This window comes from Parus major, chromosome 1 (genome assembly GCF_001522545.3).
Source record: "Parus major isolate Abel chromosome 1, Parus_major1.1, whole genome shotgun sequence".
NCBI classification, from domain to species: Eukaryota; Metazoa; Chordata; class Aves; order Passeriformes; family Paridae; genus Parus; species Parus major.
In genome coordinates this window covers 84,612,838-84,626,614 of record NC_031768.1, presented here as the reverse complement: position 1 = coordinate 84,626,614, position 13,777 = coordinate 84,612,838, and the positions used below count along the sequence as shown (strand labels likewise).

Here is a 13,777-nt window from a genome sequence, read left to right as displayed (position 1 = left end):
AGGAAGTTTGGTCCAGACTTTCATTTCAATACTGGAAGAAGAGAGGAGCAACCTGAATTTGCTGGTATTTCCCAGTGGCAAAATCACCACCCCACAGAGAGATAAAACAGGAAAAGCTCCAGCAGGACCAAGATCTTGCCAATCTAAAGCTGGGTTCCTAAATTTCGAATGTGTCTGACTAACTCTGTCACAGGCATACTCTGCAAATGCTCTGCCCTTTTATCCTCACATCCATGTCAATGATGAAAATGTCTTTGGCTTTGCTGAAGATATTTTTACAGAAGAAAGTTCTGAAACTCAAGGGCTCAAGCTGCTTGCTGAAGTAAAGGAGGGAGAACTGCAACAGTGAGCTGGTTGTGAGATACAAAAATCTTAGTTTATTTAACAATGTTAACATTTAATACAAAGACACAAAACAGTTCTTTTTGTCTGGACCTTACAGCCTTTATTCCATCTCCTCTACCACCCAAGCTCAGCTCTCAGAGAAATGAAAGGCATAGCACTGAAATGATAAAGCCAGTTACTTGAGGGGGTTTTAATTTAGCTTTTCCTTTAATCCTTGGCCAACCCTATTTCCTTTCAGTCATAACATTTCTACTCCCATTTCTACTCCAGAGTCAATGACAGGTAAAAAAATATGGAAAATTCTAGGACAGTCCAAAATTCTGTTCTACTTACAGGTTTTTTTCTGAAGTCCAAGAATTCCTACAAAGACTTCTTTAAAAGGCCAGAGAGTTTGGTCAGAGAGACTGTGGCTGCCCCATCCCTGGAAGTGTTCACAGCCAGGCTAGGATGGGGTCTTGACCAACCAGATCTACTCAATGGCATCCATGCACATGGCAGGTGGGGTTGGAACCAGATGATCTTTAAGGTCTGTTCCAACCCAAATCATTCTGTGATTCTATGAAATGACCCCTGATTAGCCCCATTCAAGTGTTAGATGCAAGAGGTTTTATCGTTTTTGTTTATTTTGTTTTTTTAAATAACCCCATAGTGGTCACAAATGTCAAACCCTGTTTTAAACATCTCTACAAGCATTTACAGACCTAGATGTCTAAACTTAGGTCATTAAAGGAAAGGTTAACTCCCGATAGTCACTGCAATGCCTTCGGTTTTACAGCTTATTCTGCAAGTGCCACAAGAAGAATCTGAAAGACACAAGACACCCAAGTTTACATAATTGGCATTAAAATAAAAGGTTATTAAGCATCACAGAGTAGTAGCTATCTGTTTGTTGCAGTCAGAGGACCACACTTTACTACAAGCCCATGAATTTTCAGAAGAGCTGAGCATCTTTGCCTTTGGCAGCAGCTCTAACTCAGGTCAGCTCAGGACAGCATGTGCTCACAGCAGGCACCAGGGTGCCCTGGCAGACCCTGCTGCACCCACATACAGACACACCAGTTGCCTGAGAACAATTCCTGCAGCCTCGTGATGCCACAGACAAAACACCACTTATTGCAGCAACACTGGAAATGTCCTGCACCAACTGCCAGCAAGTCTTCCAGGAGCTTCAGCAGGAGACTGTCACATCTCATTTGGGTGGTATGCAACAGGAGCATCACACAAAGGCATTGTTTGGGAGGCAGGGCAGCACACTGCTCTCTAAGGGATCACCAACAAGATATTCCTGTAGATCATTTTGCAGTTCAGGAGGTTAAAAGGGCCAAGCTGCTCCATGGAGTACCCACAATATCACAACATGCTCCTTCTCCACCCCTACATACTTGAGGGTAGAGCCAAGCCATCCTCTGAGCAGGGCGATTAGCACAGACCTCCAAGAGCTGTCCTTGTCACTTTCTACCTTCAGTTCTTTATTGCTGCCTTAGAGCCTAGATTCCTAAACCTCCATAAATGACATCCACACACTCAGGCTGGGGGTTACTCTAAAAAGGGCCATCGCAAACTGCTACCTGGAGTGATGTCACTGCAGCACCTGACACAGCACGTGCAGGTCACTTGATCTGCTCTGACAGGGATCAGCCCCTCAGCTGTGATCAGCACACACAGAAGCAGAGGAGAAAATCTCCAGTCACCTCGCACAGCATTCACCTCCCACAGCCATATGCTGTACCACAGCAGGCAAAGCAATAATTCCACTAACCAACACTACTTCTTACTGGGTGTATTTGTCCTTTTCTAGAAGAACAGTCTACAACACTTCCACAAGCACTTTCAGGCTTCTTAGAGATCTGCTATCAACTACTAAATCTCCTTAATACAGTTAAATTTTAACCACGATAATAGATAAAGCAGTCAAATTTGTATTTTTCAACAGCCTGATTTTTCTTTTTCAGTAATCCATCGACTGAAGTAATCTTGGAGATGGAGTCATCAGAGCCTAAATTTCCATTCGCTTACTAAGAGGCACCTGATCTACAGCTAAAGGCTTTTCTCTGATTTTTACATGTGTCCTTTACCAAACTGGAGGACCATCCAATAGCAGGATGACCGGTATACAGATTTTTTTTTTAAGAACTCCTCTCTGTTCTTCAAAGTCCTTCCTAGGGTAGAAATGCTACTACAGAATTTTGAGCTCTTGCACTAAACAATAAATACCAGTTCAGGAGCAGTGGCAGTGGTGGAGCTCAGTAAGAGAACACAAGGCTACTCTGAGACTTTCAGAACTGCAGCAGCAAAGTAAAATAAGCAACAGAGGAGGAATGCAGCTGTGCAGCACCTCTACACAACTGCCCTCCTCAGGGACTGCAGACTCTTTCTTTGTGATACTGTAATCCCTAATCAACTACTTTCCCACTTTTCTTTCAGTGGGTCACACTCCTTTTTGTGTCCCTTTCCTCCTTCCTCCCCTGAGCTTTTGTCTGTCTGCTCCACAGCTGCTCTATCTGGCATTTCAAGTGGGATAGTTGGACACTCACTATAAGGTAAGAGCTGTCAGTCTCCTATCTGAGACAGACAGAAGGACTGGGACAACACAACACCACTTGGCAGCATGTACAGACTGAGCACTAGTGAGCCAAAGCAAGGGTGGCATCACAATCCCACTGTGCCTGTGCATCTTTACAGACACTCCCAGAAAAAGCTGTTCTTCTTCTCCTTCCCAGCACCACCAAGGAAACACTGGCACATCTTGTAATGCTACTAAGAGGAGAAAAACAGGTGATGGAAGACACGGGATCACTCTAGCATAACCACCTGAGCAGGGTGTTGTCTCTAAGTTGTTCACTCCTGACAGCAATCCCATCCAGATAGCTCCGTAACTTTACCAGGAACTGCTCCTGCTCTGCTCATAATAAAGGAAGAGCTGGACTAGCAGTGCAATGAAGAGTCCTGCCCCCTTGAACAGCCTGGGAAATCCTACACACTACAGGCAAAACAACAGACACTAAAGACAGTAACTTCCCAGGGATGCCTCCAGCATTCATAGATCAGCATCTAAGAGCCTTTGAGATCAGACAATTCTTAAATCAACTAAAAGGCTGACCTGTCTTCCAGACAGGCACATCCATGCAGGTTGCCTCTGCAGGGTAACAGTTCATGCCAATAGGCATTTTGGCACAGATCATTAAACATCTTTCTACATTTGTGATAACTCCAGCTCCCTTTTCCCTCTTCTATATCACCATCATCCTGGTATCATGAGACACTCCCTGTAGGATCACAAACATTACCCAAATTACAGAGAGGGAAGGCTCTGCAGGACTGAAAAACATTGATGTGAGGAATCAGAAGAACTTACAGCAACTCCTGTCCTCCTCAGTGATCGACTTCGGCATCTTCAAACTGTCCAGCAACTACCGGTGCTACGTCCACCTCCATCCCATCTGAAAAAAACAGCCAGTGCTCCGTAAACAAGCGAACGAGGGATGATGTTTTCACGGGAAAGAGAGCGAGTGCCCTCTGCTGACAAGAGGTGACCAGGACAGAAAACCCCTTCACTGAACTTCTGAAAGCAGCCTAAGGAAACACTGATGAGCTCACAAGTTTCTGCGTTTGCTCCAGCACTGTTGGCCAGCCATTTAAAGATGTCACCGCTTCCTACAACCTCCTCTCACCCAGTCTTATTAAGGGACTTAAACACTGGATTTTAACTATTCATGTTTTAAATGAAGTTTAGGTGTAACAATATCATGATTCCTTTGAATAACTTTAGCAGAAAGAGGCTGTATCCTGTTCTGAAACAATCATTGGAAAGATTGCCTTGTGCTACAATGTCAAAAAAATATAAAGTAACTCTGAAACTGAGCCCTGGGGATACTTATAATTGCAGAAAGCCAAGCAGCAATACTGTAGCAAATAAGATTAGGAAAGTAAACAAAACTGAAGAAAATTACTCTGAAACACGTGGCATACTTGGTGTTCAATTTATATTCATTTCTGTAATTTTGGGATTCAGAAACCTGACTAAATTTTCAAAGGGCACTGCTGAAACAGGAGCCTATCACCTATGGTTCTCTTTACATAAATTTATTCAAAATTGCAGAACAAAGAGAACCATGAAAACAACTGACAAAACAAGATGAAAAACCTCTCCCTGCAGATGAGAACAAATTAGTTATTATTTTCTAGAAATCCACAACTGCCGCATCATTTTCCATCTTTCAAAAATATGAGGGCATATAAAAAGCACTGCAACTTATATATAAAAAAGAAGCAATGCTACTGAACTACTTCCCTGCCTTCTCCCAGATTGCTCTAGTGAAAACAGTGCACAGAAAAGACAGTCTGCAAAGTCAGGTCAACAAAAAAGAAATTTTACTCCTTAAATACACACAATCAATAGAATTAAGAGACAGCATACTTCATAAAAAATAGATCTTTTTTAATAAATCTGTTTAAGTGTGTTTGAATGATTCAGAATTCACCCTTAACTCTGTTAAGATAATTGTTGGCTTATAATTTAGGGTATTAGGAAAAAAAAAACAAACCAAAACCCAAATAAAAACTGCAACTCATTTAGAGTAGAAACTGCTCCCTAACCCTGGTGTAGACTGACTAGGTTTCTTTTAATCCTAAATCAACTTCACCACTTACAGGAAAGCATACCAAGAAGAATCAAGTGCTCTGAACACCAAAGTTCTCACTCTTTAACAGAACAGTCCTCAATCCACAGCAGGCAACAGGGTGCCCACAGGCATGTGGGTGATCCCTCACCTTCTGCAGGGAGTATCACCCATGGCATCACACTTGCTCAGTCCTGCTTTACGGATTAGCCAAATTAGAGAATCACCACTTTCATATCATAGAACCACAGAATGGTTTGGGTTGGAAGGGACGTTGCAGCCATGGGCAGGGACACCTCCCACTAGACAAAGTTGCTCAAACCCTCATTCAGCCTGATCCTGGAACACTTCCAGGGCTGGGGCATCCACAGCTTCTCTGGGCAAGTAGCTCACCACCCCCATCGTAAAAAAACTCTCCTTTTATCATCTGAATCTCCCCTCCTTTGGTTTGAAGCCATTCCCCCTTGTCCTATAGCAAGTGGCCTTACAAAAAAAAGTCTATCTCCATCTTTAAGTACTGAAAGGCCTCAGTAAGGTCTCCCCAGAACCTTCTCTCTTCTAGGCTGAACACCCCAACTGTCTCAGCCTGTTTCCATAGCAGAGGTGCTCCAGACTCCTGATCATCTTTATGACCTCCTCTGGACTCACTCCATTAGGTTCACATCCTATTATGCTGAGGACCCAGAGCTGGATGCAGCACTCCAGGTGGGGTCTCACCAGAGTGGAGCAGAGGGGCAGACTGCCCTCTCTTGCCTTGCTGGCCACACTGCTTTGGGCACAGCCTAGGACATGTCTAGTGTTCTGGGCTGTGAGTGCACATTGCCAGGTTATGTCCAACTTTTCATCCACCAGCACCCCCACATCCTTTTTGGCCGGGCTGCTCTTAATCCCCTCATCTCCCAGCCTGTGTTGATACTGGGGGCTGCCCCAATCCAGGTGCAACATTTTGCACTTGGCTTTGTTGAACCTCATGAGGATCCCATGGACCCACTCCTCAGGTTTGTCCAGGATCCTCTGGATGGCATCCCATCCTTCTGGGTGTTAACTGCACCCCTGAGCTTGGTGTCATTTGCAAATTTGCTGAGGGTACACTCAATCCCACTGGCTGTGTCACTGATGAAGACATATTCTTTAGTAAAACAAAAGCATGTCTTACCTTCAAACTCCCTTATGGAGTCCTCTGTTCTCACTCCAGCCATGTTGTACTGGGTGCTGACAGACTGGGCTAACATGCCTTCTAACCTCTCCAGCGTGGCCTGGCCTTCTGCGGTTAAATGTGACAATCCCTCTTCGTATGTGTAAAAGCTTGGGATGTCTCCTTGTTCTAGCTCTGCAAAGACAAGTTCATCTTTACCAGACCTAAGTTTAGGAGCCAGAAATATGCAGAGGTAGAGGAATAGGGCAGCAGCTGAGCAATTTATGCTCAGATTGACTGACTGAGGTTAAAAAGCTGCTTACATCAGGTACAGAATACACACAGCAATATGAACTGACCACACTGCAGCACAGGCACTGAACCTGGGCTAGGACAGACACTGGGAACAGGAAAGGCTGCTTTTTGTGTCTGTGGGCTTTGGAGAGCCAGAACAATGCTTTTGCTGAATTCCTGTCATTTGTAACAGCTAAACTACAGGTTTTCTGCAGATTTATGAGTTTCTATACTGCGCCTGTGACAAAAGGGGTGTTTAGGCAAGATGAGTAACAAACAATTATGACAGATACCAGGTATCCAAGTGCTGGCAGGTATTTCAAAAGAAGCAACTGTTACCAACCGCGGGCCTCAACGTCGTACTCGTCCCCTTCATAATCGTTGTCTGAGTCCTCATCGTCTGGGTCTGGGTGCAGGGCCTGGCACTCACACATCGCTGAGAACATGGCTTCCACTGCAGGAACACAAGTCATCACAAACCTCCACCAGCACCTCAAAGCAGCAGGCAAGAAACCCCACTCTGAGTGATCAGAGGAAGTGAGAATATTGCTGTAGCAGAACCACAACTGAATTTGTGTTTGAAAACATCATCCAACAAGCCAGAAGCCATGTAAGAAACAAATCAGGTTTCAGAGATTCAGCCTGGTGCCTCTTAACAGCACTTCTGCATTATTTCATTGATGATAAAGATTTATCTCTGGACAATTCTGTCTGTGATTACCTACTGCAGGAATCCTTGCAGCATCTCTATCCATCAGATTCTAAAACTTGAATCCAACTGTAAGCTCCACACTGGACAGGATATGACAGCCTTCCAGTGGTAGTGTCAGGGCATTAGCATGTTTCTTAATGAAATTGTCACTGACTCAAACATCACTGAATTTGTAATTAAAAAGACATTTCCCATACATATTCTCTGTAAATGCATATAAGTGAGATAATCCACGTTGTGTGGATAATCTCATAAATACTCAACAGTTTCTATTTTAAAGCATTGGAATTTTCCTTGAGAAGCAGCTGCTTGAAAGAGTCCATTTTCAAGCCAGATAAAACAATTTGCTTTGTTCTTTCCAGCACACAGGAATCAAGTCACTAGAGAAGGACACTGAAGGATCATGGTATTTACATCTCTACACCCAAGTGTCTTCCACATGTAACCAGGACTTCGAAGTAAAACACAATTCCCATTTGCACTTACAGGCTGATTTGTCGCTAGGTACGAATCTGAATTCTGCAATCGGTTCAACATCATCATCATCACTGTCATCCTCCTCCCCTTCAGTCATGGGAGCCTCTTTTGTGTCCTCTTTAAAAAGTTGAAAGAATTAGAAAGAAACATCTTTATTTTGTAATAATAAAAAAAAAAAAAGTCACATTTGTTTATTCTGTCAGGAACACACACATAGTCAAATCAGAAACAACCCAAGAGAGGCACAAAACCTCCACTCTATTCTCCCAAAAACCCCATGAGACTCCAAGGCCCACATGGATATATAAGACCCTCTCACAGCACCTCAACAACACTTGCAAGACATATGAAAATTCTGTTTATAACTTAAGGAGTAAAGATTTCTGTACTGGTCACACAACGTATTCAAGTCTTTCGGGAAAATTTCCAGATTCTTATTAGAAACAACAGCGCTCAAAACCCCCCAATTCAGCTGTTACCATTTTTTAAATCACGTGGATTATTTATGGATCCTTAACGTTATTGTCACAAAATCAGCCAGCTTCCAGTGTGGCCCCTCACAGGGGCCTCTGACATGTGCACAGGATCTCTGCTCCATTTCCAACATTCCTAGTCAGACAGCAAGATGTCAGAAGTGCACCCAGAACCAGTGACAGCTGCGGTGCTCCCTTACTTCTGTATGCCTTGTACATGAATAAATAAGCATCAGTGTGTTGTTTCACTTTCTGTGAATAAAACCCCACAAAAAAGGCTGCAGTTCTTCACTTCGGGGCTGGGGACGCTGCACTGACAACCTCAAAAGTGCACAATTATTTTCTACAGGAGAAGAGGCTGTTCCACTGAGAGTCGTTTCTATCACACACAAAACTGGCACCACCAAGAATACAAAGATGCCAAGAAGCTGCCAGCCAGCTGCCCCAAAAATGAAGTGTGCAAGGAAGCTATCCAGTTCTTTTCCCACTGACACCCGCAGGCACAGCTTGTTACTGCTGAGTCCAGCTCTTTGTTTTCAATGCAGTCAACCCCTGAGTGCCTTTTTCTAAAAAGGGGCGAGCACAAGGCACAAACACACAGAGAGCACATGCAAAACTTTCAGAGGAAGAACGCAATGTACCCTGCACAACTGAGAATGAAGACTGCTGAAGCCAACTAAGTGGAAAGGTTTAATGCTATTCAGCAGTTAAAACTGCAGGCCAGGGCTAGACTTTGGAAAGTAAAATCTACCTGCTGTGAAAGATTTACTGTAGGCAGGGTTAATACACTAAAAAATAGACCCACAAAAAATACCCATTAAAAACTCAGCCTATTAAAGATTTCTACATAAAGGCTTTCACAGAATATCCATATTTTCAAATGTCATCATCAGAATGAATTAAAAGCTACCAACAATATCTATCTTCAGATGAGGCTCTTTTTACTTCAAAATAACCACAGTTAAAGGAAAATGAGGAAGGGGAACCAAGAGGCATATGCAAATGTCCTCTTATTATTTGTTGTGATAGACTGTCAGAGAACATTAGTAACATAAGAGAAAGAAATAATGAAGAACACTAATAGCTTAAAAGCATCTCCACCTCCTCAGAGTCTTGTCATTACTTTCTGGATACACTAAAAAAAATTAAATGCCAGATTTTAACTTCAGCTGTGATGACCATATGGCATGAAGGGGAAAAGGAGACCTGCTCAATACCTAACACTCATTTAATCTTCAATTGCGATGGCAGTTTTTGACACACTTAAAATGTTAACAGGTCTGCCAGAAGAAAACTATTCATATATATAAATACAATCTTCATACAAACAATGAAACAGAAAGCTTACTTTCTCTGCATCAAATCAAGAATGGTCAAAAAGGTGGGTTTGTGGACCATCTACAAAGATTCACTGAAGCCTGGTAACATGAGCTATTGCCTTTTCTTGTTTGTATTTAACCAAGCTGTGGGAGAAAATGAATGAAAAGTTCCCTGGCTGTGAAACAGCAGGAATTCATCAAGCCTGGAGGGGGCATCAACATTAACATAAATTCAATAAAGAAAAAAAGGTACTCAAGATGGAATCACAGGGAGACTGGCAGAGGAACTAAATTGTTTAAAACAGTGTAAGAGAGCACAGGACTGATTCTCAGCAGCTTCAGTGTACACAGCCACAAGCTGGGAGCAGAACTGTGTGAAGAAGTGACTCCAAACAAATGCAAAGCTGTGCTTCTAAAATAACTATCCTTCAGGAAAATAAAAAATATAAGCAATTACTTAAAATCAACATTTCCTCCTTCTGAGAAGGAAATCCTGTCACTCAGGACTGCGTGTGAGCAGCAAGCAACACTCCTCACCTTCGAACTTGGCGTTCACCATGATGTACAAGTGCTCCCTTGGGTAGGCGCTCAGGTCCCTGGAGACGGCATGTAAACTTATGGTGGGGTAATCCAAGGAGAAGCCAACCCCAGAGTTTTCCAGCCAAGACAGGCGACTAATGAGGGAGGAGAAAAAGAAGAGAAAAGGTAGAAACTAACAGAGGAATCCACAGTACCTGACTGAAGCCTGCAAAAAAGCAAACCAACCCCAAAAAGTGAGTATTTGTAGGCAAGGCACTTGGCCTGCTCTGCAGGGATACACAGTCCCGGACCTGTCCGAACAGGACTTTGCAACAGCATTAACTGATGGCTGAGGTAAAAGACACCTTTGCCTAAAGAATGTGAAGCTAAGAACCCCAAACACATCACAGCTTTATCACATTTGCACTAAATGCTGAATTTCCCTCCTTGCCTCATCATTTTCTCCTCCCTGCAGATATCTATCATTCCAAAGACAACTACAGAGGTTTCAGAGTGTGATTTGTAACTTGAGCTATTAAATGTAGTTTTCCAAGAGTACACTGAAAGGCAAGTCAGTGTCATAATTTCAAGAGGATTATAGACCTGATGTGGGTATAGCCTGGATGTAGAAAAACAGCCTGTTGTGTGATCAGCAGAGACAGGTTATGGGTACTCCTCCACTCACAACTTATGTACTATAGCCTCTGCTTTCCCCCCTTTCACTGTCATCCCTAACCACAGCAAGAGACAGCACAGGTTATCATCACCAGGATGCTGCCTCCTTCATATCAGAACAATCAACATCTTTCTAGACACTCAGTAATCAAATTCAAACTAGATTTGGGTGCCTGTAATCAGTGATGTCACACAGTGAACAGAAATACTCAGGGCTAGAAAGCATGACCTCCAACATGTGTAAAACTCAGCATTCACAAGCTTTTGTGATGGGACAAAACCAATGGAAAGGTCACAGAAGACTCCTTGCCCTGGAAAATCTGGCTGAGAGCAAGAGGCAGTGCAGTGGGAGCAAAGAATTTATTTCCTAGCCCCAACTGTTCAGTCCTCGGTATTTACAGCTGCTGATGGAGAGTCAGGACATGGATCAAGAGCCACACTGAGCTCCTGGATGCCCCATTCTCCCACGGCACTCCTGCAAATACTGGTGTTTTCTGTTCATCCCAACAAGTGACTCCGGTGAAAGCTCTGTGATGCACTTGAAACACGTGGAGAGGAAGCTGGCAGACCTGTAGGTGCCTCACACAAAAGTCTACTGAAAACAACTTACAAGGAAACTCAACATTACATGTCCTCAGAGCACATACCCCACAAACAGAAGTCCTGTTAGCTGTAACCAAACTAAATAAAACAGTGAACAAAATTCAAGAGAGATTCCTCTCCAACACAGCACTAACAAGCTCAGGTGGGGCAAAAACTCCTCCAACAATATTGGCCATTTCATAAAGGTTTCCTAGTCTGAGATTTTTAAAAGACAATTCACTCCTCAGTGCACATTTTAAATTATGTTTTTGTTCCAACAATGCTCTTCAATTGCAGCATATTTTATTAGTACTTTTCATGGTTAAAGAAAATTATATTGTTTTAATCATCAAGCTGTCTCCGAGCTATACAATGCAGGGAGAATTGAAAGGAGACCATGAAGAGCTCAGATAACATCTTCCAGAATAACCAGACTGATTTCTGCCTAGTAAGAACAGTCTCCACATGATTAATGCAACATGAAAGACTTCACAGAACCAGAGTAGTTATTAACAGCAGAAACCAAACAGCCCCGTCTACTCCCCTGTCAAAAGAGAAGAGCTGCTGTGGTTTTATTATAGAATGGTTTGGGTTGGAAAAGACCATTCCTCCTTGTCCTTTCACTACAGTTCCTGCCAAAGAGCCCCTCTCTGGCTTCCCTGCATGCCCCTTCTGATACTGGGAGGTTGCCATGAGGTCTCCACACAACTCTCTCTTCTCCGGACTGAACAGCCCCAACCTTCTCAGTCTGTCTTCATAGCTGAGGTGCTCCAGTCCCCTTATCAACTTCGTGGTGTCTGCTGGACTTGCTCCAAGATTTCCATGTCCTTCTTATGCTGGGGACTCCAGAGCTGGATACAGCACTCCAGGTGGGGTCTCACAACAGCAGCGGAACAGAATTTCCTCTCCTACCCAGCTGGCCACGCTGCTTTTGCTGTGGCCCAGGATACAACTGGCTTTCAGGGCTGCGAGTGCACATTTCTCCAGCACGCTGCGTTTTACAGAACGGTTTGGGTGGGAAGGAACCTTACAGCTATCTCGTTCCAAGACCCTGCCGTGGGCAGGGACGTCTCCCACTGGACCAGGATGCTCCAAGTCCCATCCAGCCCGGCCCTGAACGCCCCAGCCAGCCGGGTCCCCGGCCGTGCTGCTCCCTCTTGCCTGGTTTAAAACGAGCAGGAGCAGCGGGACGCCCCGCAGAGCCCCTGAGAGCTTCCCTCACATCACGGCCCCTTCACCCGAACCGCCATCCCGGGCCCCTCAGAGCCGTCCCGGGCAGCTCCCGAGGGGTCCCAGCCCCGCGTGTCCCCCGCACCTCTCGGCGATGTAGAGGGTGCCGGCACCCAGGCTGCGGCCCGCCAGCAGCGCCTCCGTGTCCGGCTGCTGGTGCCGGACGCCGTAGGCCGGCGGCGGGAAGCGCTTGAGGAAGCTCATGGCGCCGCCGCCGCCTCCCTGCTCCACCATCGCGGCCGCCGGAAGCGGAACGCGTCGCTCTGTGATGCGATTCCGCCCTGGACGCGATGTCACCGCCCCGGGACGCGATGGCACCGCCCCGGGACAGCGATGGCACCGCCCCGGGACAGCGATGGCACCGCCCCGGGACAGCGATGGCACCGCCCCGGGACAGCGATGGCACCGCCGCCCTCCCGCAGCGCTCAGGTCTGGGTGCCACGAGTCCGAGTTAAGTCGTTCTTGTCTGGAAAAGAGGAGCGAAGGGGAGTGCTGAGGTGATCGCTGAGGGCTGGAGCACTTCTGCTATGGGGACAGGCTAAGAGCTGTTCTCCGAAGAAAAGGCTCCAGGGAGACCTTACAGTCCCTTCCAGTACCTAAAGGGGAGAAGAGCTGGAGGGGGATTTTGGACAAGGACGTGAAGGGATAAGACAAGGGGAAAAGGCTTCAAACTGACAGAGGGCAGAGTGAGATTAGATATTGGGAAGGAATTCTTCCCTGTGAGGGTGGTGAGAAACTGGCAGAGGCTGCCCAGAGAAGCTGTGGCTGTCCCATCCCTGGAAGTGTTCAAAGCCAGGCTGGATGGGGCTTTGAGCAGCCTGGTCTAGTGGAAGGTGCCCCCGCCCATGGCAGGGGGTTTGGAATATGTGTTTAATGTCCCTTCCAACTCAAAACGTTCAGATTCTATTACTGACAGTACCAAGAGCAGCCACAGAACCACTGAATATCCTGAATTGGAAGGGACCCAAAATGATCATGGAGTCCGCCCCCCAGCCCTGCACAAGACACCACAAGAATTACACCTTGTGCCTTGAGAGCGCTGTCTAAATGCTTGATCTCTGCCATGTCTATTTTAGCCTGTAAGTCTGGTTGGACAGGTGACAGAGGGAAAGACAAATACAACGGCTGCTCAATTACCATTACTGGATACTGGAAGGGGAATTTCTAGTGGGTGACCAGCACCCAATGTCTCATAAATACACAGATAAAAAAATCACAAGTACCTGAGTTGCTTAAAGGGTGTCCAGTTGATTTCCCCCAGCAGCGATGAAGTTGGGGTCAGGAGCCCGACACTACTGCAGTACCTGGTGAGCGGGGGGTGTCTCAGGGCAGCACATTCCAGGGATGGAAGGCTGCCACCCCATCGTGGCCCTGCTTCTTCCCCCAGATTTACACTA

The 13,777-nt window shown here is 45.4% G+C and overlaps 1 protein-coding gene across 1 annotated transcript; it reads right to left on the bottom strand.

Annotated features, from left to right (window-relative positions):
• Nucleotides 1-351: 351 nt before the first annotated feature.
• On the bottom strand, nucleotides 352-12,635 carry CLNS1A (chloride nucleotide-sensitive channel 1A). The gene is made up of 7 exons (XM_015618447.3): nucleotides 12,466-12,635; nucleotides 9,912-10,048; nucleotides 7,592-7,699; nucleotides 6,737-6,847; nucleotides 6,121-6,294; nucleotides 3,701-3,785; nucleotides 352-1,148 (listed from the first exon to the last, which is right to left on the bottom strand). The coding sequence occupies exons 1-6, from the start codon at nucleotides 12,612-12,614 to the stop codon at nucleotides 3,718-3,720; spliced, it is 747 nt and encodes a 248-aa protein (XP_015473933.1). The 5' UTR covers nucleotides 12,615-12,635; the 3' UTR covers nucleotides 352-1,148; nucleotides 3,701-3,717.
• Between the last annotated feature and the right edge of the window lie 1,142 nt (nucleotides 12,636-13,777).